Source organism: Leucopleurus acutus (assembly GCF_964270905.1).
Source record: "Leucopleurus acutus genome assembly, chromosome: 13".
In the NCBI taxonomy this organism is placed as follows: domain Eukaryota; kingdom Metazoa; phylum Chordata; class Mammalia; order Artiodactyla; family Delphinidae; genus Leucopleurus; species Leucopleurus acutus.
The window spans coordinates 59,429,328-59,457,004 of record NC_139155.1 but is presented as its reverse complement, the minus strand read 5'-3'; the positions used below and the strand labels follow the sequence as shown (position 1 = coordinate 59,457,004).

Genomic DNA, 27,677 nt, shown 5'->3' with positions numbered 1-27,677 from the left:
GCTAAAAGAAATAAAGCCACAAGACAGCCAAGGATATATGAACACTGGTTTCGCAGGGCATACACGGTGATCATTCTATTTTTTTTTAAGAGCCCTTATCTTTTAGAGCAGGGGTTTGAGGCTAAGTCCATCCTGCCACCTGTTTTGTACAGCTCGCAAGCTCAGAATGTTTTTTACATTTTTTAAATGATTGAAAAAAATCCAAAGAAGAATAGTATTTTGTGACAATGAAAATGACATGAAAGTCAGATTTCAGTGTCCATACATAAAGCTGTATGGAGAACAGCCACATTCATCCATTTTTGTGTTGTCTGTGGCTGCTTTCCTGCTACAATGGCAGAGACGAAGAGCTATAACTAAGACCCTGTGCCCTACAAAATTTACTATCTGGCCCTTCGCTAAAAAAGTTTGCCAACTCCTGTTTTAGAAAACATTTACAAGTTACATGATATGATGACTAGGACTGCTTCAAAATCATCAGAGGGGGAGCAGGTGGACACACAGAGGAAGTAACTTGTCACATATTGTTGGTTCTGAAGTCGGATGCTGGGTATATTGAATTCATGACATCATTCTGTCTACCTCTGTATACATTTATAATTTCTATAATAAAAATAAAAATAGGAGTTTGGGATGAATATATACACACTAGTCTCTATGAAATAGATAACCAACAAGGACTTACTGTGTAGCACAGAGAACTATATTCAGTATTTAAAAAGAAAAGAAAAAATATAAATAAAGAAAATAATTCTAAGAAGCAATTAGAAGGAAATCTCTCGTTTTTGTATTTTTGAACGACTACTTTAACCATCATAATTTCCCCAGGAAAAATAGATGGTTTTGCTGCTGGCTTATAAATACTCCAAAGCTATAGGAATCAAAGAACCATTTTGTCCAGGTGTCATTCACCTCCTGCAAAAGCATCAAGTCACTATATTGTAAAGATGCCACCACAGTAGAAGAAAAACTGCAATTTGGGAAAGCGGAGCAATATGCCAGGGGTAGCAGCCCCAAGCTGTAGCAACATTTGAATAACTATTATAATAATCATACACCCAGACATGGAAAGTGTATACTACACTATTCTTGAATGAAAGCAATCATCAGCTTCTAAACCTTCAGGATAAACAGAAACTCCATTAGTTTGTCACTTGTCCTTTGTGCTTAGTGGACATCACTTCTTATCACAGAAAAAACATAATTTTCTTTTTCTTTTTTTTGCGGTACGCAGGCCTCTCACTGTTGTGGCCTCTCCCGTTGCGGGGCACAGGCTCCGGACGCGCAGGCTCGGCGGCCATGGCTCACGGGCCCAGCCACTCCGTGGCATGTGGGATCTTCCCGGACTGGGACACAAACCCGTGTCCCCTGCATTGGCAGGCGGACTCTCAACCACTGCGCCACCAGGGAAGCCCTCTTTTTTTAAATAAATTTATTTATTTACTTATTTATCTATCTATCTATCTATCTTTGGCTGTATTGGGTCCTCGTTGCTGCATGCGGGCTTTCTCTCGTTGCGGCGAACGGGGGCTACTCTTCATTGCAGTGCGCGGGCTTCTCATTGCGGTGGCTTCTCTTGTTGCGGAGCACAGGCTCTAGGCATGCGGGCTTCAGCAGTTGTAGCACACGGGCTCAGTAGTCGTGGCTCACGGGCCCTAGAGCGCAGGCTCAGCAGTTGTGGCGCACGGGCTTAGTTGCTCCGCGGCATGTGGGATCTTCCTGGACCAGAGCTCAAGCCTGTGTCCCCTGCATTGGAAGGTGGATTCTTAACTACTGCGCTACTAGGGAAGTCCAAACATAATTTTCTTACACTTGGACAATAGCCAATTCCCTTTGCTTTGAACAAAGGGAATGAAGGGTTGCTTTTTTATACGTAGGAGATATACAGAAGAGAATAACGACCTGCTTTATAATTTCAAAGTTCATCCTCTGTAGGAACCACTTGACTGCCACTGTGTGCCTGTCTCAGAGGTCTCTGGCCTTATCCCAAACAGGGTCCCTCTAGGACTACAAGCGGCATGCTTTGTTTTCCATTCCATTTCTCTGGTCCTAAAGACATTTTTGAAATCAAAACCCATCAAAAATTGTCGTGTTTCTTCCCTCTCTCTTTTCTAAGTACATAATTCCAGGTTACCAGACTGAAAATCTCCTAGAACTTTCAAGGTTACCTAAAGCAGATATGTTTACCTCCTAGCTAAAACATTTTCCATTTTTTCTCTTCCCCTTCCAAAAAGAAGAGACAGAAGAGGAAAAAACCAGAGATTCTAACAGTGTCCAAACTCTCCAGGACCCTCACTCCAAGGCCTGCATCACTAACAGGAGACAGAAGAGACAGTGTTTAGTATTCTCAGCCCTCAACCACGGGACTTCCAGAGCAGGGCTTTCTCCACCTTCCCTTCTCGTGACACAGCTGAGGATTCTTGGAAGCAAGAGAAACAAATGAACCTTTTGATGAATATGAGAAAAAAAACAGAACAAGTGCTTTTACAGGACGCGTGGTTCTTGGGTCCAAAGCAAGCAGTCCTTAAGGCTAGCAGTTGATGCCTTTCTCTTCTGTCCTCCAAAATGAACCATCTTGACCTGCAGTTTTCACAGTACAGTTCCACAGCCTGGCCCAGAGGCCTTCAGATTGCAGTGGAGGAAAACGCTCCAGCTGCTCCTGCTGCATCCTCCTCAAAGCACCAGCTGTTTACACCTTTTTTGACTGAGACAGGTAATATAACAGAGTAAAATTCATGAATTAATTTCTCTCAGAATCCCCTTAGATATGTCCTACTCTTTCATCCATGTAAAATAAATCTTTAAATGAAGGTAATCCAAAATCATATAAGTTAAAAGATATGGTGTATGCTTTCAAGGCTGCTGGTGGTTTCAGGCTGAATGTTCAACAGTATATCATATATGTGGATATTTAACTGACTAAATAATGGATGTGATTTCAACCACTCAAAATTTTAAGGAGCCAGTGGTTCCTATAGCAACTGAAGACAGTCCTCTTTGTGTCTTCCTGGTATTTTCTTTTTAAAATTTATTTATTTTATTTACGTTTATTTTTTGCCTGCATTGGGTCTTCATTGCTGTGCACGGGCTTTCTCTAGTTGTGGCGAGCAGGGGCTACTCTTTGTTGTGGTGTACAGGCTTCTCATTGTGGTGGCTTCTTTTGTTGTGGAGCATAGGCTCTGGTGCGTGGGCTTCAGTAGTTGTGGCACACGGGCTCAGTAGTTGTGGCTCACAGGCTCAGTAGTTGTGGCACACGGGCTTAGTTGTTCCACAGTATGTGGGATCTTCCCAGACCAGGGCTCGAACCCGTGTCCCCAGCATTGGCAGGTGGATTCTTAACCACTGAGCCACCAGGGAAGCCCCCGGTATTTTCTATGACAGTAAGTGATGTTAAATTTATGCTTTGATATATAGGGTCTAAAAACACCCATGTTAGGTTTGATAAGGGAGCCATAATTTTACTCCTTTTCAAATCATTTTATGGCTTTTATATATAATTACAAAATGGTTCTGATATACAGCTGTGATGTTTTTCCCACAGAATCTGTGAAGGAAACTAAAAATCACCGAGAAAGGTTGACCAAATATACACATTCCACAACACGGAAGCCAAGGCAATAGTACACGCACATGAATAAAATTTTCATTTTAAATGTCAATAAAAGGTATCACTTAAATTACTATATGATGTTTATGAATCCATGAAGAAATGTTTGGGTCTTTGTGCTATGCGAGAGGCATTACAGTTAAGGACATAGAGTCTAGACTTAGATGGCTTGGTTCAAAACCCAGACCTTGTTACTAGCAATGTGCAAATGGAAAAACCACTGAAACTTCCTGAGGCCCATTTTCTTCTTCCATAAATGGGCATATAAAAGAGTTCTCCTTGGGATCAGTTAAGGGAAAAAATGGCTAAACACACCCTAGCAGAGCACTCAGCAAACAGTGGGACTCAGCAAAAGGAGTTATAATTATTTTATTTCAAACACATCTGTTGAAGCTAGTAATGTAAATATTATTAATACAATGTACATATTCATTCATGAACCAAATTATACAGGTCAGAGGAGCTACGAGAATCATTTTAAGTTACCAAAATCTCAGGATTTTCTTTTTCGCTCAAAAAGATCTAAAATTATCTGAGCTCAGAAAAGCAATGTGAGAAACTTATTAGACTGGTGAAAATGCTTTTTTCACCATTGTATAGGTCATACCCAGTTAAGAGGAATGATATAGCAAACTCTCAGTAGAAAACAATACCACTTGGCCAGTAACTAAAAAAAAAAAAATGAATCCCAAGTGAATATAATTTTTCAAAGAGCAAGCTTCCCAAATTAAAAGCTCATATTGAATTATATTCCATAGCAAAAAAATGAGTGGGTGGGGTTATTCATCAATTACTATGACACAGGTCTGCTGTCACGGTGAGAACTCAAGAGGACCAGCTTTATTAGACCTATATTTCTATTACCATTTACTGAGGTCCAATGGCAAGAATTTTTTTTTTTGAAGGGGGGAATTAAAGAACAAAAATTTACAATAGAGAATTAAAAAAGCCTAGGGAAAGGTTACAAGAAATGAAGGAAAAGTGATGATGTATTAATCACATTTTCTTCTAAAATTATTCAAACTCTGCATGATACTTGCTGTATGTTCTGAAACAGCAGAAAAGACACCACCAGATTCTATCCATCCCTCTTCTCATCAAACAACCATCCCTCTGAAGATGAACCACAGACCTAAAAGAAGCATTCCAAAAAAGACAGTTTGTGCCTGTTTTCCTGGTCCAACTATGTACCTTTGGGACTCCCCTGCAGGAGACACCTGGTCGTTCAGGCATCTGTAAGCCATGAGCCATGAGCAGGTTTACTGAAGATTTGTTACGTGACAGGTACCCTTCTAGGTGCTGGGTTGCACCAGTGTTTTTAAGAGGGTACTGCAGAGTAATGTCATCTGATTTCCTTTTCTATTTCTGTGAATTGATGCCCGTTCTGAAGTCATTTTAAAATGTTATTCTGGTACCTTACTTCTAATAAACACCAAAGGATGTTTGCTAAAAGAAAACAACTCAAATTATATTCTGTTATAATGGTTCCAAGGTTAATGCAGATATTTTCATAGTAAATCTGAGACTATTTGGTTAAAAGGATAATATTTGAAATACAAGGTCCCTCAGTGAAGAAAAATGTCCAAGTGACAAAACTTACTAATTTATACATAAGCAAAAATATTTTTACATATAATTGACTTTCACTAGCAAAATGGAATTATCTATAATAAATATAATAATTGGATAGATGACTGTGTTAAAGTTCTCTACCTCTTCTGAGCTGGTTTTCTCATTAATAAAATGAGGAATTTAATTTGAAGATTGTTCCAAATTCAGAAGTTACATAATTTTGTGATTCTAAGACGTGGGCCATTTAAAAATGATGGGGCCTCTAAGATCTGTTGAGAGAAAAGTATGATTTTCCAGCTTTCCTTCACCAGCTTCTATTCACCCAACAGGCACGTGTCAATCCCGGGTTTTATCAAAGCCTCCGTCCGTCTACCTTCGAAAAGGCATCTCCACTGCCTCCTTGTTTTCTGCCATTTGTCCTGAGGGCCGAAGCGCCTTCATTTCCAGCCACTTCTGAGTTTGATGTGGTAGCTGAGTGCTGTAGATTAAATGTTTGCATCCCCGCCAAATTCATATGATGAGACCTGCTCCGCACTGTGATTGTACTGGAGGTGGGGCTTTTGGAAGGTATTTAGGTTTAGATGTGGTTGTGAGAGTGGAGCCCCCATGACGGGATTAGGGCCCTTATAAAGGGATGAAGAGCCCAGAGGATGCAAGTGATGAGGCAGCAAGAGGATGGCAGTCTGCAAACCGGGAGCTGGTCCTCTCCAAGGACATGCACGCTGGCCCGTGATCTTAGGCTGCCAGCCTCCAGAACTGTGAGAAATAAATATTTGTTGTTTAAGCCCCTCAGTCTATGGCATTTTTGTTACAGTGGCCCGAGCTGACTAAGATATGGAGTAAAAAGAGTAAGGAATTGGACTTCCTGGTGGTGCAGTGGTTGAGAATCCACCTGCCGATGCAGGGGACATGGGTTCGAGCCCTGGTCTGGGAAGATCCCACATGCTGTGGAGCAACTAAGCCCATGAGACACAACTACTGAGCCTGTGTTCTAGAGCCCATGAGCCACAACTACTGAAGTCCGTGTGCCACAACTACTGAAGCCCACGCGCCTAGAGCCCATGCTCCACAACAAGAGAAGCCACCGCAATGAGAAGCCCACACACCACAACGAAGAAGAGCCCCCGCTGGCTGCAACTAGAGAAAGCCCGCGTAGCAACGAAGACCCAATGCAGCCAAAAATAAATAAATAAATAAGTAAATTTTATTTAAAAAAAAAAGAAAAGAGTAAGGAATGGAAGAGCCTCTACAATGTATCAAAAATGAATTGAAGGGCAGAAATTACAAAAGTGCCCCAAACTGGACCAGATGCAGAAGAGGGCAAAGTGGGCTGTATTCCCTGGAAAAGAATGTGCACACACCATCTTCAGATTTACCAGTGTCAATATCAGCTTTGGTGATTCATTGAAAAGCTTAAAGAGGAATTATAAATATTAATTCCCAAGAGAAACAAGCCTATGGCAGAAAATAAAATTTTAAATACTTCAGAAAGAAAAATAGTAATTTTAATACAATAATATGTGGCTTAAAGGGTCAATGACTGTATAAAAATGTGTAACTCAGAAACTGTCCATCAGCAAATAACATGTAAGTATAAAAAAAGAACATCTAAAATTCTATTTTCTCTTCTCAGTATCTTAAATATAAACATAGTCTTAAGATATTTCAAAATGTAGGCTCCACAGTGACCAGAAAGTTGATAATACCAAGAAATACATGGTCCTGTTTTGGGTGCTTGAATTGTTTTGCGAACACATTTCACTTGAGTGTCTCCCATGGTTACAGCCCAGTTGGATGCAAAGATCACCATATCTGATAGCACGTAGCAAGTATCCTCGGCAGATTCAATGCACATCAGTTTTTTACTACATAAAAATAGTTTGATAGATGCTGTCTTCCTCCTGCACACTGTCTGGAAGGTCTTTTAGATGCTTTGCAGCTACAATAATGGAGGTTCATGAGCTGTGTTTTATTTCCTTGTTCTGTATTCTAGAAAGACCAATTCCACATTGACAATAACCTGTGTGGCCCACGGATGAGATGGAGAAAATGGAAGCAGATGGGACACATCTGCTAACCATAAACATTTCTTCATTAGTGTCATCCTCAGATTTATGTGTGTTATGTGTTTGTGAAAGACTCTGACATTGATCATATTTAATCTATATTTTAAAACAATCAAACCACTGGCCATTTTTCATAGACGTGGATCAAGATGTACATGTAATACAGATGGACTTTGTTGTTGTTGTTGTTGTCAAGCTGCCTCCTGGATGTAAATTACATCATGTCAGTTACATCCAAATCCTTCTAAAAAAGTAGTAAAGGCATATTACCTATTCACCTAGCTCCGGATAGGAGAAGCCAGCACAGCAGAGTGGAATTAATCAGTGGTGAAGTAAAAGTGAAAAAAACAGGGGTGTGCTATTCCCAGCTATGCCATTTCCCTTTTTGAACCTCGCCAATCCTGCACCTCAAAAGCCTCATCTATAAAAAAGAAGTACAAAACCATGGGATACACCATGAAACTCCACAAAGTGCCTACAGTAGGACTCAAAAGACTGTAATGCAAATGATTGTAAATGATCACGCTTCGCAGTATCAATGTTCCTCCAATAAAGGATGTATTATTTGTTTCTAAATCTTGACTTACTATTGGGAAGATTCAAATGATAGAAAAACCTAAACATTTTTTTATTCAGTTTTCTGCCTGAATCTTAGAATTATTTTGAGGATCCAAGGGAGTTCAGATGCAGGAAAGCATTTTTTTTTTTTTTTTTTTTTTTTTTTGCGGTACGCGGGCCTCTCACTGTTGCGGTCTCTCCTGTTGCGGAGCACAGGCTCCGGACGCGCAGGCTCAGTGGCCATGCCTCACGGGCCCAGCCGCTCCGCGGCATGTGGGATCTTCCTGGACCGGGGCACGAACCCATGTCCCCTGCATCGGCAGGCGGACTCTCAACCACTGGGCCACCAGGGAAGCCCAGGAAAGCATTTTTGAAAGTGTTAGAACATTCAGGTAGGAAGGAAGAAAAGTCCGTATTCATACCTCCAAGACTAGAGAGGCCTGGTCTAGTTTTCCAGGTCTGCTTCTCCCCACAACTTGTAAAGAACTGCCTGAAGCAAAGGTCCAGGGCACAGGCAAGAGAGCAGAAGGACTCTGTGAAACCATCCCCTGCCACAAATCCCAATGGCTGCTGGAAACCATCTCACACAACACAGGTTAATAGAAGCCATCCTTGCAAGCGAAAGACCCTTTTCTTATTTCATCAGCTGCTAACGAAATAAACATCTCCCCCCAGAATGCCTATCTAAACAGAGGAAAGAAATTATTGAACACTAAATCTATTCTAACATCGCAAAGACTCACAAACCACATAGCAGGCTGAGTCCAGGACAAACTCGGTGTCACTTAGAATTTCAAAGTCATCCCAGTTCTGTCTTACCCTCAGTCCCTTCTTGACACGACCCTTCTTGAAAGCTGCAGGACAATATGCAGTCATTGATGATAAGAAGGGCAAGAGGAGACGGGGTAATTGGCAAAGAGCGGCATTAATGGATTGATTGGGAAACAATTTATCAACACTATGATTAAATTTAATAGAATGAAACAAGACAGACCTGGTAGGTGGGAAATTTATCATGAGAGTCAGATTGAGGCTACCCCAGATCAATTAAATCAGAATCCGGTGTAGACCACACTTTTTTTTAACTCTCCATGTGATTCTATAGTGGAATCAGCATTGGGAATTCTGCATTTAGACCTAATGCAGAATCTAATTCTGCAATTAGAACCTTTTTGCAAACTGGTAGCTAGCTTTCTCCCTACAGCATGATGGATTCTCTAAAACAAAGTCTCCCACTTCTTAAGAGGAAGGAGTTAAAGATCCCAACCCCAAGGAAGTGCTCAAGTGTAAGCAGGACCCTCCCAAGGCCAGGATACTTACAAAAGCAAAAAAGGAAACTGTATTTTCAACTTGCCTGTAAATTCCTGCAAATGTCTAAGACTGCTGGACAAAAGCTTAGTCTTTTTATTGTAGTCTCTCAAATAACATTAGAACAAATATCAGGGACAAAAAAAATGCTTTCCATGAAAAATTAAGATTTCTGGAGATAAATCAAAGGTGACGAGGGTAGTTTCACTTTTTCATTATTTATTTTAAAAAATTTTGGGGGGGGGGCTTCCCTGGTGGCGCAGTGGTTGAGAGTCCGCCTGCCGATGCAGGGGACACAGGTTCGTGCCCTGGTCCGGGAGGATCCCACATGCCGCGGAGCGGCTGGGCCCGTGAGCCATGGCCACTGAGTCTGCACGTCCGGAGCCTGTGCTCCGCAACGGGAGAGGCCACAACAGTGAGAAGCCCACGTACCGAAAAACAAAAATAAACAAACAAACAAAAACAACAACAACAAAAAATTTGGGGGGGGGTATTTTCATTTTTAAAAGGAAGGTAAGGCATTGTGAAAAATGCCAATTAAAAACGTCTGTCTCATCAATTACCATACATACATATGTAGCCAAACTTGATCAAATGTAATACGAAACAAGCACTAACTAAAAAAAGAATTCTCAAGCTCTAACATCAAGAAGCTAAAATAACTGGGACGTAGGATAAAAAAAAATCTGAATACCGAAGACCAGGGTCAAGCACATTTTTCACATACTGCAAAAATCTCTTAAAGTAGTGATTACAAAATTTTTAGAGCGAAGGAAACAGTAAAGATGAATTTGGACCTAGAGATTGTCATAGTGATTGAAGTAAGTCAGAGAGAGAAAGACAAATATATGATATCGCTAATACGTGGAATCTAAAAAAATTGTACAAATGAACTTATTTACAAAACAGAAGTAGAGTTGTAGCTGTAGAAATCTTACGGTTACCAAAGGGGAAATGGGGAGGAGGGATAAACTGGGGGATTGGGATTGACATATACGCACTACTATATATAAAATAGATAACCAACAAGGACCTACTGTATAGCACAGGGAACTCTACTCAATACTCGGTAATGACCTATATGAGAAAAGAATCTAAAAAAGAGTGGATATATGTATATGAATAACTGAATCACTTTGCTATACAACTGAAACTAACACAACATTGTAAATCAACTATACACCAATACAAGCTAATTAAAAAAATGAAAGCACTCGGAAAAACAGAAAATAAAGATGAATTTGGTACATACCATTTCAGTCCTCTGCACACATTCCTCTCTCCTGGCCTGGGGACTCTCTCATGGGGACAGTAGGATATGAGAAAAGAGAGTGACATCAGGGTAGAAGGTGGAGGATTGTGTGCAGAGGACCCCAAAGCATTTAAGAAGCCTCCTTCAGAATGTATTCCCCATTTGTCAATACATTGCTGAGTGATCTTGGGATAGCACATTTCGCTGTTTTTCATTTCCCCCAGAAATGGAGTTAGAAAAGTGACCACTGACTTCAGCTGTGATGATTAAAAGGAATACGGGATTTAAAAATAATAGAGTGTCAGGCAAATGTGACACATGACAATTGTTACTACATGGCAGAAGGAGACACATGATAGGTGGAGAGTGACATATATCAAGGAAAATTCGGCACGCGTGGAACAGAAGCCCAAGTGGAACGGAACAGGCGCAGAGAAGGGTTAGAACATAACGCAGCTCAGTCGCAAACTAAAATAAGTAAATAACTAACCAAACCAAACCAAAACCCACAATAGAATCTGTAAGGAAAGGGGGGTAAAATCAACACTAGTCAAGGTGGAGAACAAGCAGCCTATAGATCAATGCGTAACAAGAAGCAATAAGAATAAAACTGGAGAATTCTACGGGGGAAACCAAACCCAGAGTCTAAAGAAGTGGGGGGCATGCTGGTTAGGGGGGACAGGTCACGTACTCCCGCTCATTTGGTCAGAATTCCTGAAACCCTTGATCTGTCCATGAAACTACTGGCTGTGCAAAATACAGATGGTGGAGTTTGAAAGACAATAAAACGAGACACACAGGTTATGATGACCCTAAAAAATGTCTGCTTAAGTGCTCAAAGGTAAAAGGTGTGCTATTAATTTATAAGTTTAAGCTTACTGCTGCGGAAATGAAAATTACAGAAAGGCCTATAAACGTGTGTGTGTGTGTGTGTGTGTGTGTGTGTACGTACGTATGCTTCTTTGGGTTTTTTTCCAGAGGAAGAGTGGGGGAAAGGTACTGTATTTTGGACTCCAACATACTGCTCCAAAAGTAATTTGGTCACCAGATCTTCCAAATGAGATGGCTAAGCAAAAGCAAAGGGAAAAACCAGAAATTCACAACAAAGTTTGTGGAGAACAACACTGAGCTTGTCTAGAGCTCTTTGTAATCTGGCTACTTAATGCGGAAGAAGGAAAAGAACTGGGGAAACTGCTCAGAGCATTCATCTCCCGTAGGGGCCTGACACTGACCCGATCTCTGGGGCGCTCCCCAGGGGACACGCACTCTGCCCGCTGGACTCTCTCTGAACCATGAAAGTGAGTTACTGTACCTGTAACCAGAGCCTGTCGCCGGCCACAGTCCTGCCAATGGCACTGCACTGGAAGGCGGCAAACTGGCCCGCGTTGACCTCCACGTTCTGAATCCGCAGGAAGTGAGGCGTTCTGGCTGCACAAGGAGAAAGAATTAAACAGGTTAAAAGTCGCGATCTGAACTCATAGGTGCCTTTTTTAATCTATCTGCAATTTCCGGCCTTTCCCTTTTGTTTACCTTTGAAGGAAAGAATGCCTTTGCTTCTAAGAGCTTTAAAGATTTCATTAGGATTGTAAAAGAGATTCTGGAAGGCTCTGGTGTGTTCTGCAACAGCCGGGCATTCTGGGATAGAACCAGGCCGAAAGAAGATACTTTATTGTCCCTGCTGTGCAAATAATCATAGCTCAGCAGCCTTCTTGTAATAACAGACCTGTATTAATAAAGATTATACTGAGGCCTAATTGATGTTTTGAACAAAAACATATTAGATATTTATACTAGCAACATGAAAAGAACAGTAAGAAGTTAAATGCTGCTGCCAAGGAAACTTTTTAAGCCAAGTACAGAGCTGTGAGTAATATATATTTTAATACAACTCATTGGTATGCAGCATTACTCGTGTAATCTTTCCCAGCTACCAAAAATACTATCCCCATAGACAGATTCTGTGAAATTACGTTGGGACTGCTATAGCACGGCGGTGTTGGCAGATCCGGATTTCCAATTCGAGAAGAAAGAATGATTCCAACTGCTAAACAGCATTAAGTCTCATAACATACATCGTCCATAAGGGACAGCTGTTTAAATAAAGGATCACTCTGTTTGACCTGAGAAGCACAGACCCATTTCCACAGCACACTGAAAATGCGTGTCAGGACCTGGAGTGACAGGTCAGGAATGAAATTTTATGATAACTTCTACTTTTAGGAAAACATTCTCTTATCAAAACAAGGATAGAGAGAGAGAGAGCAGCAAGAGGTGGGGTGGGGGGAGGTGAAGGGAGTAGAAAAGAAGAAGATAGGACACCAGTGTTTTCTGGGAGGGATGGATAAACCTGGATGACAGCTAGAAGGCATTCTTTATGCCTCGTCAGCCTCCCCCCAGGGCCAACGTGTCTCTGGACCACATCTAGACACTTTCAAAGAACGGTACCCCACTCCTGGGCACCCAAAGATGATAAACAAGCACTAAACGTTAGCCTGTAAAAAACATAATTAGGAGTGGAAATGAATTAGTATCCAAGAACAAAGAAAAATGCATTTTAATACCAGTAACACAGAGGAAACCCCCATTACTAATCTGGAGGCCACCAATACCTCAGACAATGCATTCATGATGCCTGGCAGGCAAAATGTCCTAAGTAACTTCTAAAAAACCAGTATAACTCTGGGTCATTGTTTCTAATACTATTATATTAACTTAAAGCCCTGTAAACTATTTCTCATTAACTTAATCAAACTCCCTTTGGTCAAGAATAACAGCATTCTATGGTCTTAAAGATCTGTGTAAAAAGTCCCTGCATCAAATTTCTCTTCTACTCACTGTTCCCAAGAAGCTGGAAGACCCATTGCTTTTAGAAAATGGAAAAAGGTAACGTTCTTTTTGAGCATTTCAGGGACCAGAAACTTTTCCATTGATGACTCACACATGTTCTGTGAGGAAGGTATTTTTTCCATTTTACTTGTGGGTACTTGGCTACTAAGCATCAGAAGCAGAGTGGAAACTTTGGGCTAGCCAGTTCCAAAGCTCAGGCTCTGCCCATCAGGCCACACTGCCTCGGCGAGCCTTGCAGCCCGGTGTCTGCCTTCCCCATGCCCTCAGCCCACCAGGTATGGCTCCCAGTCTGACTGCTGGAATTCCAGCTACTTTCAAGGAGCTTCTCCAATGCTTTTCCTTCCATAAAGCTTCCATGGATTCCCTTAGCTTGCTGTTAGACCCTTGAGATAACACATGTCCTCCGTCAGGACATCTCACTGATGTTACCCTCTCCTGTCCATCTCATGGCCTCCTAACTCTGCTTGCCTCTGGATGCAGGTCACTATAATGCATTGGGTCTCTAACACAGAGTGTTGGGTGTGTAGCCATCTTTCATGACAACTTGGATTAAGGGGGTGTTATACCTGCGGCTGCTGGTCTGCAGTGTCACCGCACGTGGTTAAGCTCAGGGTCAGTTCGGAGCCTATGCTGAAGGGTTGTTAATTATTTTGAGTATCACCCCTGCTGTATCCTCCCATAGTTAGCATTGTTAGAATACTTTTGACACAAATTGCTGAACTGCTTTCCTTAGAGCGTATGACAATTGGCATTTCTACCAGCGGAGTAGAAGAGTACTCTTTTTACCACGCCCTCAAAAATGCTAAGTGTTAATTTCTGTAATCTTTCTGGAGAATCTGATTAAATATATGTGCTCTGCTTCATCAGCTTACTTAACAATAATAAATAACAGGAATATCAGAATTGTCACTGGTTCTGCTATAGGTCTGTCCATCCATAGTAGGTCCGCCCTGGAATGTTGTTTTCCTAAGGGCCCTGCTTCTAGCAATGGCTACTGAACCAAAGAGAAAGACACAGCAGAGCTCATTTATCAATACAATTTGCTAATTGTATTAGGAGTTCTATTAGAATATAACTTACATTTTTAATTTGGTGGCCAAAGATAGGATTGTGTGATAGTATTTCTGTACCCCCATCCTTATTAAGACATGCTGCCCAGAATGAGGGCTATCCCTTCTCCTTTAGAATGGATTTGATGTTCAATACGGTTTTCTCAAAGACACCAGGGCTTATTACTTGCACAGTAAGGTTAAGAGTCTAAGGAATTGATACCTCTGTTCAAATTGTATTTTGGGAGGGTTCTTCTCTGAACAGATTGGCTGTGTTCAGTTTGGGAAATAGTGTTTCTTGGTTGAGAAGAAGACTGCCAGAAAAAAAAAAAATAGTCTGACTAAAATAATAAAGCCATACCTCCAATGGAAACCAGATGAAGACAGAAAAACCTATTAAGTGTAAACACTTTTATCAGCAAATTATCCTTTTCAAGCAAGAGAATTAATTCAATTAATTAATTCATCCACCAGGGTGAATAAGACAAAGGGGCTACGGAATTCTATGTTCCAGATCAGTTTCCTCCAAGATCATGAAGGTTAAAATTTCTACTGGTGACATTTGTAAGTTTTTTCAATAAACATTAAAGGCATACATAATCATTCCAGAGGTTTAAGATGCCTGGATTCTCCCTGCCTAGTGCTGTAAACCCTACAACTGTTTTCAGTTCAGCACAATATGTGTTCAAGCTCAGGCTCTTACTACCTTTGAATAGAAGCAAAAATTCTTCAACCCAAGCCTTAGTGGATTTTTTTTTAATTTGCAAAATAAGGATTTAAAAATAGTACTTATTTCATAGGGTTGGGATAAAGATTAAACAAGATGCTGCCAGGAGGACGTATTCTGTGTGCCTCGTACTTAGCCTCAAAAATGTTCATTATTATTTAAAATAATGGATCTATCACTGGAAACTGGAAAAGACCCCAAGAAAAAGAGCTCCACAGCCAGAAAAGTTTCAATTCCACGCTCAGCTGCGTGCTCTGAACCTTGCCAAACTAATTGTAACACAGGTAGAGCACCATTACAGTGGAAAATTTCAATCTATCCCATACTCAGGAAGAAAAATTCTCTCTTTCTCTCTAAATTTATAGGCCCATTTGTCTCCTGGATACCCTTTCAAAATGCTATGCCAGTTTTTCTCTAAAATCTGCAGGAGTTCTAAAAACTAAATATCTTCCATGAATACTAAAAGGTTTTTGAGTACAACTCTCCTATTTTTTCATCTCTGCCATATTCTTTTGTTTCTTACTAAGAAAACAGTTTTCAAAAGAATAGAGGTTTTCGGGTATGAATTGATCTCACATCAGCATTTGATCCCAAAGCCAGGAATTATCATTGACCAGGATGCAAATCTTTTTGTAGATGTCTCATATTATTGATTCTTCAAAGCCTGCACCAAAACACTAACAACAAAATCAGAGAATGGTAATTTGCGACATCAAAGTGCAAACGGGAGTGGACAAAAGTGGACTGTGCCCTGACCCCTTTGTATTTTCATTTACATTTTAATGTAATGGCACAGGTTGAGATGGGCTGCAGCCATGCCCGCCCACCAGAATGCACAGTCAATGCTTCTATTTGTGTAGCACATCATCACAAAGAAGAGAGCCAACTTCTGCTAAAAAGAACAGCCGGGACTACCTGAAAACAATCTATTTTGCAAACATTTTTTTAACTTTTAAAATGGACACTGCTAAGTTATCCCATCTAAGAAATCAATCAATTTAGCTACTTAGAGTTAAAATCTGCAGCTAATTCATTCTTGTGGGCCAATCAGGATGTAGGCCTAATAATAATAGCTAACATTTATTGAGCTCTTAGAATGTGCTAAGCTCTGTTCTAAGTTCATTATGTACATTAACTCATTTAATCCCTACATTTACTTGTGAGGAGGGCATTGTCCTTATTATTCTCCACTACGTGAGCAAGTTTATAGGGCCACAGAGGCCAAGAAACTCTTGTGAGCAGGAAGCTCTTAACATGGTTCAAGACAAAACTACTTTTGTTTTGCTTGAGAGGTAAGAATGGATCTTAGTGGAATAATTTGTCAAGGGAAAAACAGAGTCAACATCCTTATCATAGAAAAATAAGCTAGGCACTGTGTACAAATAACTTTTATTAGTCACCCATCTCTTGAAGAAGAATGATAGTCCACTGGAGAAAAAGCCAAGCTAAGTTCCCATGTGTAAAATGGAGAGAAAAACAAATACCGTATATTAACGCATATATGTGGAATCTAAAAATCTGGTGTAAACAATCTTATTTACAAAGCAGAAATAGAGACACAGATGTACAGAACAAACGTATGTATACCAAGGGGGAAGGCGGGGTTGGGATGAATTGGGAGATCGGGATTGACATATATACACTATTGATACTATGTATAAAATACATAACTAATGAGAACCTACTGTATAGCACAGGGAACTCTACTCAGTGCTCTGTGGTGACCTAAATGGGAAGGAAATCCAAAAAAAGAGGGGTATATGTATACATATGACTGATTCACTTTGCTGTACAGTAGAAACTAACACAACATTGTAAAGCAACTATACTCCAATGAAACTTTTTTAAAAATAAAAATAAATAAAATGATAAACTCAAATAAACTCAATTCTGAGTTCTGTGCGTCTCTCAACCAAAGCACATGGGTCAGTTTTTATTCAACAAACATAATTCAGAAAACAGTTCCAATTTTTTATATGTCTCTGTTATTCTTATTTTAATCACACTGTTTAATGTCTTCATAAAAATTTAAATTTGAAAGTAGGCAAGCAATGTTTGAGTGTGCAAATAAATATGAGTGAAAAATTAATTTTGTTTTATAAAATAAGAATAAATTTGAACCTAGGATGCCATATTATGAACTCAGCATTTCTTAAATGTTTAAAGAAATTGCTGACTTATTTCATATTGCAAAGTAGTAATACAGAAATGTCTTGGATTTTTGTATTCATTTTATCCTATATATGGCACATAGGTTTATGAGGGTTTTTGCAATCTTTTTCATTATAATATTATTTTTTTAATTGGCAGAAAAATAATGAGGCATTATTCTGTGTAATTTTTAGATTTCAGAATTCAAGGCATCATATATGCAAATAACTTCATATTTAAGGTGTTATATGACAACATATAACAAAGACTGTACACTGTAACCCAGTGAGATTTATCCTGGGAGTGCTAGATTGATTTAACATCCAAAAATCAATCAGTATAACACACCCCACCAATAGGATAAAAGATAAAAGCCATACGATAATCTGATAATAATGGAGTTCAGGAAATGCTACCCAAAATATGGCACCTTTGCACACTGAATAAATTAAGCTGAAGGAGTTCAAGAAAACAGCAGTAGCAAGAAGGTCACTCTGACCTTCCCTTCCCTTATCCCCTAAACAGGCCATAAAACCCTCACGTGAGAGGTGCCCTCCCTGCACCAGAAGAAAGGAGCTTTCCTATCTCCAAAGACAAAGGTTCACCAAGAAGAAGAATCAACACATCTTATTTGTCTTCCTCAGTTTGCCACACTTGCTGTACAATCTCTATCATATCATATTCCTCCATGAATGTCTGCTCTTCACAAGAACCGGCATAAATACACCAGGTCTGTTTCTGCAGGTCTCCATTTCCTTACGAGGCTCCCATGTCACATAAAACATACATTAAATGTATCTGTATGCTTTACTCCCATGAAACTGTCTTTGTCAGTTTCATTTTCAGACCCAGTCAGAGACCCTAAGAGGGTCAAGGAGAACTTTTTCCTCTCCTACATACATAAAGGAAAAGCATTTGCTAAAACCCAACACCCTTTCATGATTGATTTTTTTTAAATACCCAACAAAGTAGGAATAAAAGAGAATGTCTTTCCTGATAATGAGCATCTATGAAAAACCCAAACCCACAGCTAACATCATACTGAATGGTGAATGGCTGGAAGCTTCCCTCCTAAGACAGGAACATGACAAGGATGTCTTCTCTCCATTTGTACTCAACATTGTACTGGAGGTTCTAGCCACAGCAATCAGGCAAGAAAAGGAATAAAAGGCACCCAGATTGAAAAATAGGATATAAAACTAATTGACCTAAAGATGACATGGGTCTTGAAAATTCTAAGGATCCACAAAAAAACAATTAGAGTTTATAATAAGTAAGCTCAACAGGGTCTCAGGATACAAAATCAATATACAAAAGTCAATTGTGTTTCTATACACTTGCAATGAACAATCCAAAAAAGAAATTAGGAAAACAATTCCATTTATAGTAGTATCAAAATAAAACACATAGGAATAGATTTAACAAAAAAAGTATAAGGAAAGAAGTTCAGTTAGTACCCTGAATACTGCAAACACTATTGAAGGAACTTTTAGAAGACCCGAGTAAAAGGAAAAACACCCCATGTTCCCATGCACTTTGAGTGGATGAATTGAATGATATGTGATGTTAAAATGCTCCATGGCTTACAAGATATAAAAATACATATCAGCACCACAACGTAATAATAGTAATACCCACCTATGCATAAGTTACAACCTACTTAAAAACAGGAGACAATATTTCGAAACTGAAAAGAATGCTTCTTCAGTTTCTCCTACTAGGATTATTGAACCAAATTCAAAATATAGTTTTAGCATGTGTACCAAATACAAAAATTATCTATCTTCATTAGAAGTGGTCTGAAGCCACTGCACAGCCATCTCCACATTTCAAGCTGATCTGGCATCTGACTGTCACTACGTGAAAATCAATTTTATGAGCAACTGTATACACTTAGCAGAACAGCTATTTCCTTAAAAAATGTCGTAATGTCTACTCATAAACCTATATGAATCCAAACAGGGGCCTTTAGAGTGAAGTAAATAAAGTTCAGCAGTTTTGCATCTTTTGGGAAAGCATAGTTTTGGACATGAAATACTTACGTTTCTTCATGATGTAAGTTTAATGAACATCATCAACATTTCAAAATAATTGATTATGATTTAGAAATCTTGATAGGAAAGCCCTTAGAATACAAACTAGAAAGCTTTCCATTTTAAGACGAAACGACTGCTTTCTTTAAAATCTTTATTTGCATGTTTTCCCCATAAACTTAGCGATTCAGGAAAAAACAACTACAGAAAGGCCATCATCAAAACCATTTAGAGCTCACAGTTCAACACGTTGTTGTAGCATCCATCACCTTGGGACAGAGCCTGTTTTGTGATTCTGTATCTCCTAACAGCAGTTTGCAAAGCCAATTAAGTATCAGCACCGGTATTCTCCAAAGGAGAGACATAAACTCCATTTCTATGGCTGCAGGCAGCTGGGATTGGAAAGAATGCACAAAACTGCAGGTGACATATTTCAGGAAGGCTCTGATAGAAGGAAAAGCATTAAGTCTTTCTCTCTTACTGAAGGCGATGACTGGGATCCTGCGGGATGGGAGGGGCTACACCTGAGGAGCTATTTTGTTGGCCAGTGGCCACCACACCTATACCCAGGGCAGCAGGGACACCTGCCTTGTGGTGAGGTTTGCTCTGGGAAACGGAGTGCTCAGCCCATAGTAGGCCTACAGTATTACCGTCTGACTTTTTACCTCCCGGTAAGAGGTGAATCAGAGGCCCTGAATATTCATGCACATTAGAAGATCTCATCGCTTTTCCAAGCCCGAGGCTATGACTCTGAGAATTTGGCCAGGTTCCAACTCAGGTAATTATATTCTGCTTCCTAAATTTGCCCTGCTGTTCCCATTAGGGACAGCATTGTTCATTTTCTTGCCTTTTCAGAAAAAAAGGGGCAGAAATTCTTCTTGAACTCGCCAGTCTTGCTGACAGAATAAAAGGCCAAGCGCCGTGCTACAAAAGTAACGTCTGCCTTAGTAAAGAACGAGATGACTGCTGAGCTTGAACTTGGAGCACCAGGTAAAGATCTCAGAGAGGAGAACCCCTCTGGATGGAATCAGACAACAGTGTCATGAGAGCCCATCAGATGCCAACCACCCAGGCTTCTCTGAAACCACCACAGGGAGTGATCATGGCGCCAATCTCTCAATCCATGCAGTGAAAGCAGACACTCCTGCGTGTGATGGTATTTCTAATATCAGTGTAGATATAACCATTCTCTCATGAATTTGGGTGGGGACCTTCAGCAGAGATCTAGAATCGTCTGAATGAGCCAATTTCTCTTTTATGCCAGGGATCCTAAAACATAAAGCAGGCTGCCATCCCTGGGATGGTCAAAGATTTAATGTCTGACAATATCAATTTGGGGCAAGGATATAGGGCAAATGAAACGTCCGTGCATTGCTGGTGGGCATATAAACTGGTCAGACATTTTTCATAGCATCTAGCAAAACTAAAAATGTTTCTACCCTACCGCTCAGCAATTCTGCCTTGAAGAATACACCTCGCCCAAGCTCTCACACACCGCATGCAGAGGCGCGCACACACACACAGATGTTCACGGCAACCGTGTTTGTCATAGAGGAAAACTGGGGTGAGGGGGACTAAATGTTCGTAGAGGAAAAGAAAAAATAGAATGTAGTATATTCGTATGATACAATCTCATGGATTGACTTAAATACAATGCTAAGTGGGGAAAAAAAGAATACAGAGTAATTTGTACAGTTCACTACCCTTCATCACAATTTACAAAAGGCAAACATAACTGTCTTACTTTCTATGAACATGTAGTGATTATGGGAAACTCAGTGCACGTACACACACACACACACGCATGCATGCAAGAACATGCACATACACACATGCGCACAGGCACACATGCAGACACACACATGCACACACATATGCACGTGCCCACACAAGCACACGTGCTGGTACACCTAAGCACACACACAGACACCCACATCTGCAGACTTTTGCTTGCTCAGCTCCCAAAGCTCTATGCTGGGGTTGGATGTGGATGTTCCCTTAGTCCTTATTCCCGATTTTCACTTTAAAGACATTTAGATATGTACAGTGACATCACACATGATGCACATGTTTTTGAACTTCTGGGCTAGCACAGCACCACCCAGAGGCCCATCAGGGACTCTCTTGAGTAGGACGGCCTCCCCCAGGTTTTAGTGCCTTCTCTTATCCATGACATAAATACACCCCCAACCATGTCCCCGGATGATTAGAAGCTGAGGTAACTTACTACATGGATGTCCTAACACCTTCACTTCATCAATGGCGAGGTAGCCTTGATGTCCAGAAGTTACGACTTCAAAAATCACCTGGAAAGTTAAGAAAGGTGTTCATTATTCACTCATTTTGTCAACTTTTACCAAATATTTCCTATATATAAGATATGTAGTTTCAACCATTCATTGATGTTTTCCAAAAATATTAATGGAACACCCAATATCCGCCAGCCAGTGTTCCGGGTTCTAAAACTACAAAAACAACAAGACTCAAACCCAGTTTTCAGGGACATGAACGGCGGTGGGTCAGACAGCACTGTACCTCAAGGACTCACCTCATAAAAGTGGGGCAGGGTACCATGGTTAAGAACTGATACGTGGAAGACAGAGGCTGAGTCATTTTCCAGAGGCGATAAGATTTAAATTGCTTTAAGATGACATATCTTCTGGTCAACTTCTTTGAGGAAACTCTAGCACCAGACTGAACCACGTGGGGCCCTAGGTTTTATACAACTAATATATACAATTAAAATTTTAAACATATTATGAAAGAAGAGGACAGGATACTAGAAGAACATATACCAGATGGCCTCCCATGAGGAAGAGGCGTTTGAGCTGAGAGCTGAAGATGAATGAGCTAACGGTGTGAAGAGGATAAGGCACCTTCCGGGGCAGGTGCAAAGGCCCTGAGGTGGACATGACAGTGGCCATGAAGAGGAGACTGCGATCTGCAGCTATAAAGGTCAGCTGTGACCCGGCTCGGAGATCCCAGGAAACACAGCACATTAGTAATACAGAGAAGAGACTATACTAGCTGAAATTCAGATGGCAGAGTATCAATTAGGAGAAGAACGATATAAAAATCTCTGCAGTGGCAAAATCAAGAGGGCTTTATGACTGTCTGGTCCTGGGAGAAGCAGGGCAATAGAAGAAGGGCAACACGCTCTGAGGTTCTCAGAATGACATTTTTGAGATGGTAGAGCCACTTCAGAGAAATTGAGGCTAAAGGAGATAAAAGAACCAGTAACAAAGTTATCAATGTTCTTAACATGATTGTCTAAAGGTGTCTGTTGTCAGGCTAGTGTTAATGATAAAAGGTCCACATGACATTATTTTCACCTCCATTTCTACACAGCAGGAAACTGTGTCACCAGGGAGACCACGGCTCGTGCAACATGAGGAGGGTCCGTCTAACACACAACCGAGCAACTGCACCACTGGAGAAATGAACATTTTCATTCCTATAAAAACCTGCATATGTCAATCCCTATACACAGTACTATATATAAACTAGATAACTAATAAGGACCTACTGTATAGCGCAGGGAACTCTACTCAGTGCTCTGTAATGGCCTACATGGGAAAAGAATCTAAAAATGAGTGCATATATATATATATGTATCACTGACTCACTTTGCTGTTCACCTGATACTAACACAACACTGTAAATCAACTATACTCCAATAAAAATTTTTTTTAAAAACCTGCACACGAATGTTTATAAAAGCTTTTATTTATGACAGCCAGAAACTGGAAACAGTCTAGATGCTGTTCAAATGGTAAATGATTAAACCGACAGTGGTACTTCCATAGTGTGGACACACCTGACTTGGATGAATCTCCAGAGAACTGTGCTGAGTGAAAAAGCCCATCATGAAAGATTACACGCTATTTGATTCCATTTACGTAGCATCATGTAATGCCAACATTTTAGAAATGGAGGACAGATGAGTGGTTGCCTGGGCTCAGGGATGGAGGGAGAAGGAACAGGAGGGAGATGGGTGTGGTTACAAAAGAACAACAGGAGCAATCCTTGTGATGCTGGAAGTGCTGAGGTCTGGACTGTGGTGATGGAGGCGCAAACCTACCCAGGTAATAAAATCGTACAGCTCGTAGCAGCGTCAGTCACAACAGCGCGGAAGGAACCCAAGTGTCCACTGATGGATAAGTGGATAAGCACAATGCGGTCTATACATACTACGGAATGTTATTCAGTCTTAAGAAGGACAAAAACAATTCTGACACGTGCTATGATACGGATGAACCTGGAAAACATGACGCTCAGTGAAATAAGTCAGTCCTAGAAGGGCAATACCCAGAGTAGTAAATTCATAGAGACAGAAAAGAGAATGGTGGCTGCCTGTGGCTGGGCGGAGAGGCTGGGAAGTTATTGTTTTATGGGTGCAGAGTTTCAGTTTTACAAGACGAAAGAGTTCTGGAGGTGAAGGGTGGTGATGGTTCCACAGGATTATGAATGTATTTAATACCCCTGAACCGTGCACTTAAAGATGGTTAAGATGATACATTTTAAGTGATTTGTATTTTATCACAATAAAACAGTGAAAACATTATATAGCAGGAAATACCCCCACATGCATACACAAGTACAAGTAAAACTGGGGAACTCTGAAAAAGCTCTAGATTTTAACAATGTCATTGTGACATTTTACTTGAGGTTTGCCAAGTGTTACCATCAGAAGAAACTGGGTGAAGTGTACATAGGAATCTGTATTATTTTTTACTCCTGCATCTGACTCCACAATTATCTCCATAAAAGTTTCAATTTAAAAAAAGTAATTATAAGTGACCATTTACTACACACATAATATGTTACATACCCTGGGCAGATATTACTCCACTGTCTTATTTATTATTTCACATGAAGAGATTCTTCAAGGATTCAATATTTCAAGAACAAAGAGATTTAGATACAAAGTAATGGTCCAAAAACATGCGATGCGTCTATGGCGGGTGTAACTTAAAATCCCAATCTTTCTGATTCCAAATATCGTGGCATTATCACTACTGCCCGTTGCCTGAATGAACACTGCAACCAAAGGACTGCATTATTTATGTTTGTGTGATGGATGCAAGCATGGAGGAAGCAATGAGCAGGACCCCCAGTGGAAAAGCTCGGGGGCTTCCCAGATAGAAGTCATCCCAGAAACACCTGCTATCCTAGACGTCCCTGTGCCAGGATGCCACCAAGCTGAAATACAAAACACACAGGGGGAGGAGGGGCCCAGCAGGAGAACAGAAATGAAATGAAACTTGCTCCTGTTTAGGAGGTTAATATACATATTTTTCACTGATAGTACAGAGAAAGGAAGAGATGCACAGATATTCCTGCAATGGGAGCTTGCTAGCTTCTCTCTCTACTGAAGTCTGAGACAGGACAACTGAGGGGCAAAAAGCAGATGGACACTGAGAACGAGTGGAGGAAAAAGCCTTCCCAGGGCTCTCCAGACAGGGCTCCCGGGAAACGGCCAGATCCTGCCCGGGAGGAGCAGCATCTGCAGGCAGAGCAGGAACCGGCCAGATGCTCTGGTCAGAGTGGCCACAGCACAGACTGATGCCCAGCACCACCAGTGACCCAAGAACGCCATCACTCTGGCCACGAAAAGGGTACTTTGAGAGCCAAACCCAGAAGTTCATGCATCTTCCCTGCCTTCTTCCCTCCCTCTTATACATTCATTCATCCAGTTCAAGTCTCCACCAAGCATCTCTCTACTCCAGGCGCTTGGAGTACATCATGAACGGAATAGATGAAGATCCCTTTCCTCAGCAGGTTTGTCCTTCTTCTTACCAAAAGTTATATTTTTTCCTTTATCAACTACAAGGGCTGAAGCTTCTCATAAAAATGGAATAATCCTCATTTTTAAAGGGATGCGTTAACTCTTAGAATATAATGTACATACAGAAAGCATGCCTATGTGGATCTGTTTTTAAAAGTTGACACGTGCAAATTTAATGCACCCTATTTAATTGAATCCAACACAAGGCCATGGCCCTACGATGGAAAAGGAGAGAGAAAGGAAGGGGGGGAAGGAATTAGACACTAGAAAAGCCAGGTTAAAACCTCTGAATCTGTTTTTTCATCCATCACATTAAGAGAACTTAGAACCCTCAAAAGTTTTATGCCCAGAGGGCTTCCCTGGTGCCGCAGTGCTTGAGAGTCCGCCTGCCGATGCAGGGGACACGGGTTCGTGCCCTGGTCCGGGAGGATCCCACATGCCACGGAGCGACTGGGCCAGTGAGCCAAGGCCGCTGGGCCTGCGCGTCCGGAGCCTGTGCTCCGCAACGGGAGAGGCCACAGCAGTGAGAGGCCCGTGTACCGCAAAAAAAAAAAAAAAAGTTTTATGCCCAAAGATTCTGAGCCTTATTGTCCAAATATTTACTACATGCTCTGGGGGGGGCATCAAAAAATTAGACAATTTTATGAAATATAAGCTTTAGTTGGAGAAAAAATAAGTAACAATGAAAGAACAGAAGGGAGACAAGAACAGCCAAATGACAGATGGGAACAGTATGGAGCTCGTCGGACCATGAACCTTCCCCTCCTCCTTTGTTAACCAGCCAGGATGCCCGTGATACACCCAACACTACCTCCAGCCCAGTTCTCAGCCTGCTAAGTGCAAACCCACAGATGCCTGAGCAAGCACTTACCCAGCATCTCAGCCAGGCTAGAGCCAGAGCAAGACTCAGCAAGAAGCCAATTCCCCAAATTTCCCAGCAAGATGACTCGCCAGTGAGGCCACAACCAAAGAAGTGAACATAAGTTTACACCTGAAACTTTGCTGCTCTCAGTCTTCCAGCTGGAATACCAAGAAGCAAAGAAAGCCAGAGTCTGATTACAGATACACTGGAGACCAATGGACTGGCCCTTTCCTTTAACTGGAAACTTCTGAAGCAAACTTCTGAACTTGGCAGGTTCCAGCACTGACTTACAGCTAACTGCAGGGACAAAAAGAGGAAAACAATCTTTATAGATATGTTTATGGGTCTGTGTCTATACACTTGCACACAGATGCACAGACATGTAGATTTCTATAAAATAGATAAATAAAAACTTAGTATGACACCTTAGGTTTTAAACAACAGAAGGTGCATAATGTGTTGCAAGTTTGAAGCAATCACTTCAATGTTTCTTTCCAAAAAATTGAAGCACTTTTTTTTTTTTTTTTTTTGCAGTACGCGGGCCTCTCACTGTTGTGGCCTCTCCCGTTGCAGAGCACAGGCTCCGGACGCACAGGCTCAGCGGCCATGGATCACGGGCCCAGTCGCTCTGCGGCATGTGGGATCTTCCCGGACCGGGGCACGAACCCGTGTCCCCTGCATCGGCAGGCGGACTCTCAACCACTGCGCCACCAGGGAAGCCCCTGAAGCATGTTTTTTAAAAGGTCACTTTCCAGCTCTTTCTTAGAAGTTCATTTCAATTAAGGGACTTATGAGTACAAGTTTTGTTAGTTTTTTCATCAAGTTTATAATTTAGGATATAAATGTTTCAACACAAACCACGACTATAAACTGGGTATGATTTGCACTGAATGTTTGCTACTTTGAAGTAAATGTGATTAAATGAAGATATCTGAATTTAGGTGCTGTGGGACAATCATAGGTTGACGACTATCTTGAATTTACCTACCACCTGACCATTAAGAAATCGACTTTTTTTCCTAACAAACAACAGGGTTAAAACATGCAGTTCAAAGGATGAGGCCTGTCTTAAATAGGTTCCTTAAGAACAGATTTAAGCACCCCCTGAAAAGGTTTCCTTGTCATGAACTCTTGCTGTCTGGCAAGTTTTCCATTTTGTACTATTTTCTAGCCAGTGCCCTTACCAAGAAAGTTTCAGAAGCAGAAACAGTTTTGTCTCTTTCTGTCAAATAACGGACTACTCTATTGAAAGGACAGATATTGCTCTAGGGGAATTATAACACGGGTATGCAGAGCCCAGGGCGGGGATGGGGGTGGCAGTCAGGGGCACGTCTAAAGATGCCTGCATCCAAGAACAAAAACATTGAGGTCACAGCAAACAGTAACACAAGGCCACCAACAGCACCACCGGAAAGAGAATAAAGAAAGGCGTGAAAGTTGATTTAGGGATGTGGCCATGCTTATTTTTATCAAACAGGACAGAATATACTGAAAATCTACATTAGACGTGAGACTTGGATCTCTTGAGGGAAACACACCAAATCTTTTCTTTATAAAAAAAAGAATCACTCAGAAAACATTTATTTATCATATACATCCATGTCCCAGGTACATTTTGTACATATCATCTAATTTTTTCTCAGTCAACCATATGAGGTAGATAATATTAACTCCCCTTTAGGGATGAGTAGGCAGACTCAGTAAGGTTAAGGAATGTTTCTGAGGTCATGCAATCAGGGTATAATTCTAGGTCTATTTTACTTCCAAGTCTGGGCTTCTTTCATGTTACCCAACTGCCTAATCTAGCAGGTGTGAGAGACTATATATGTAGAATACATAGATATATACGTATGCACA

At 40.9% G+C, this 27,677-nt stretch overlaps 1 protein-coding gene across 3 annotated transcripts in view; it reads right to left on the bottom strand.

Annotated features, from left to right (window-relative positions):
* PTPRM (protein tyrosine phosphatase receptor type M) overlaps positions 1-27,677 on the bottom strand; it is a 752,167-nt gene that overhangs the window by 435,020 nt on the left and 289,470 nt on the right. For all 3 annotated transcript variants that reach the window (XM_082853409.1, XM_082853410.1, XM_082853411.1), the window contains exons 4-5: positions 21,398-21,476; positions 11,676-11,791 (exon numbers count right to left, since the gene is read on the bottom strand). In XM_082853409.1, coding sequence (XP_082709535.1) covers positions 11,676-11,791; positions 21,398-21,476 — 195 coding nt within the window. The remainder of the gene's footprint in view (positions 1-11,675; positions 11,792-21,397; positions 21,477-27,677) is intronic.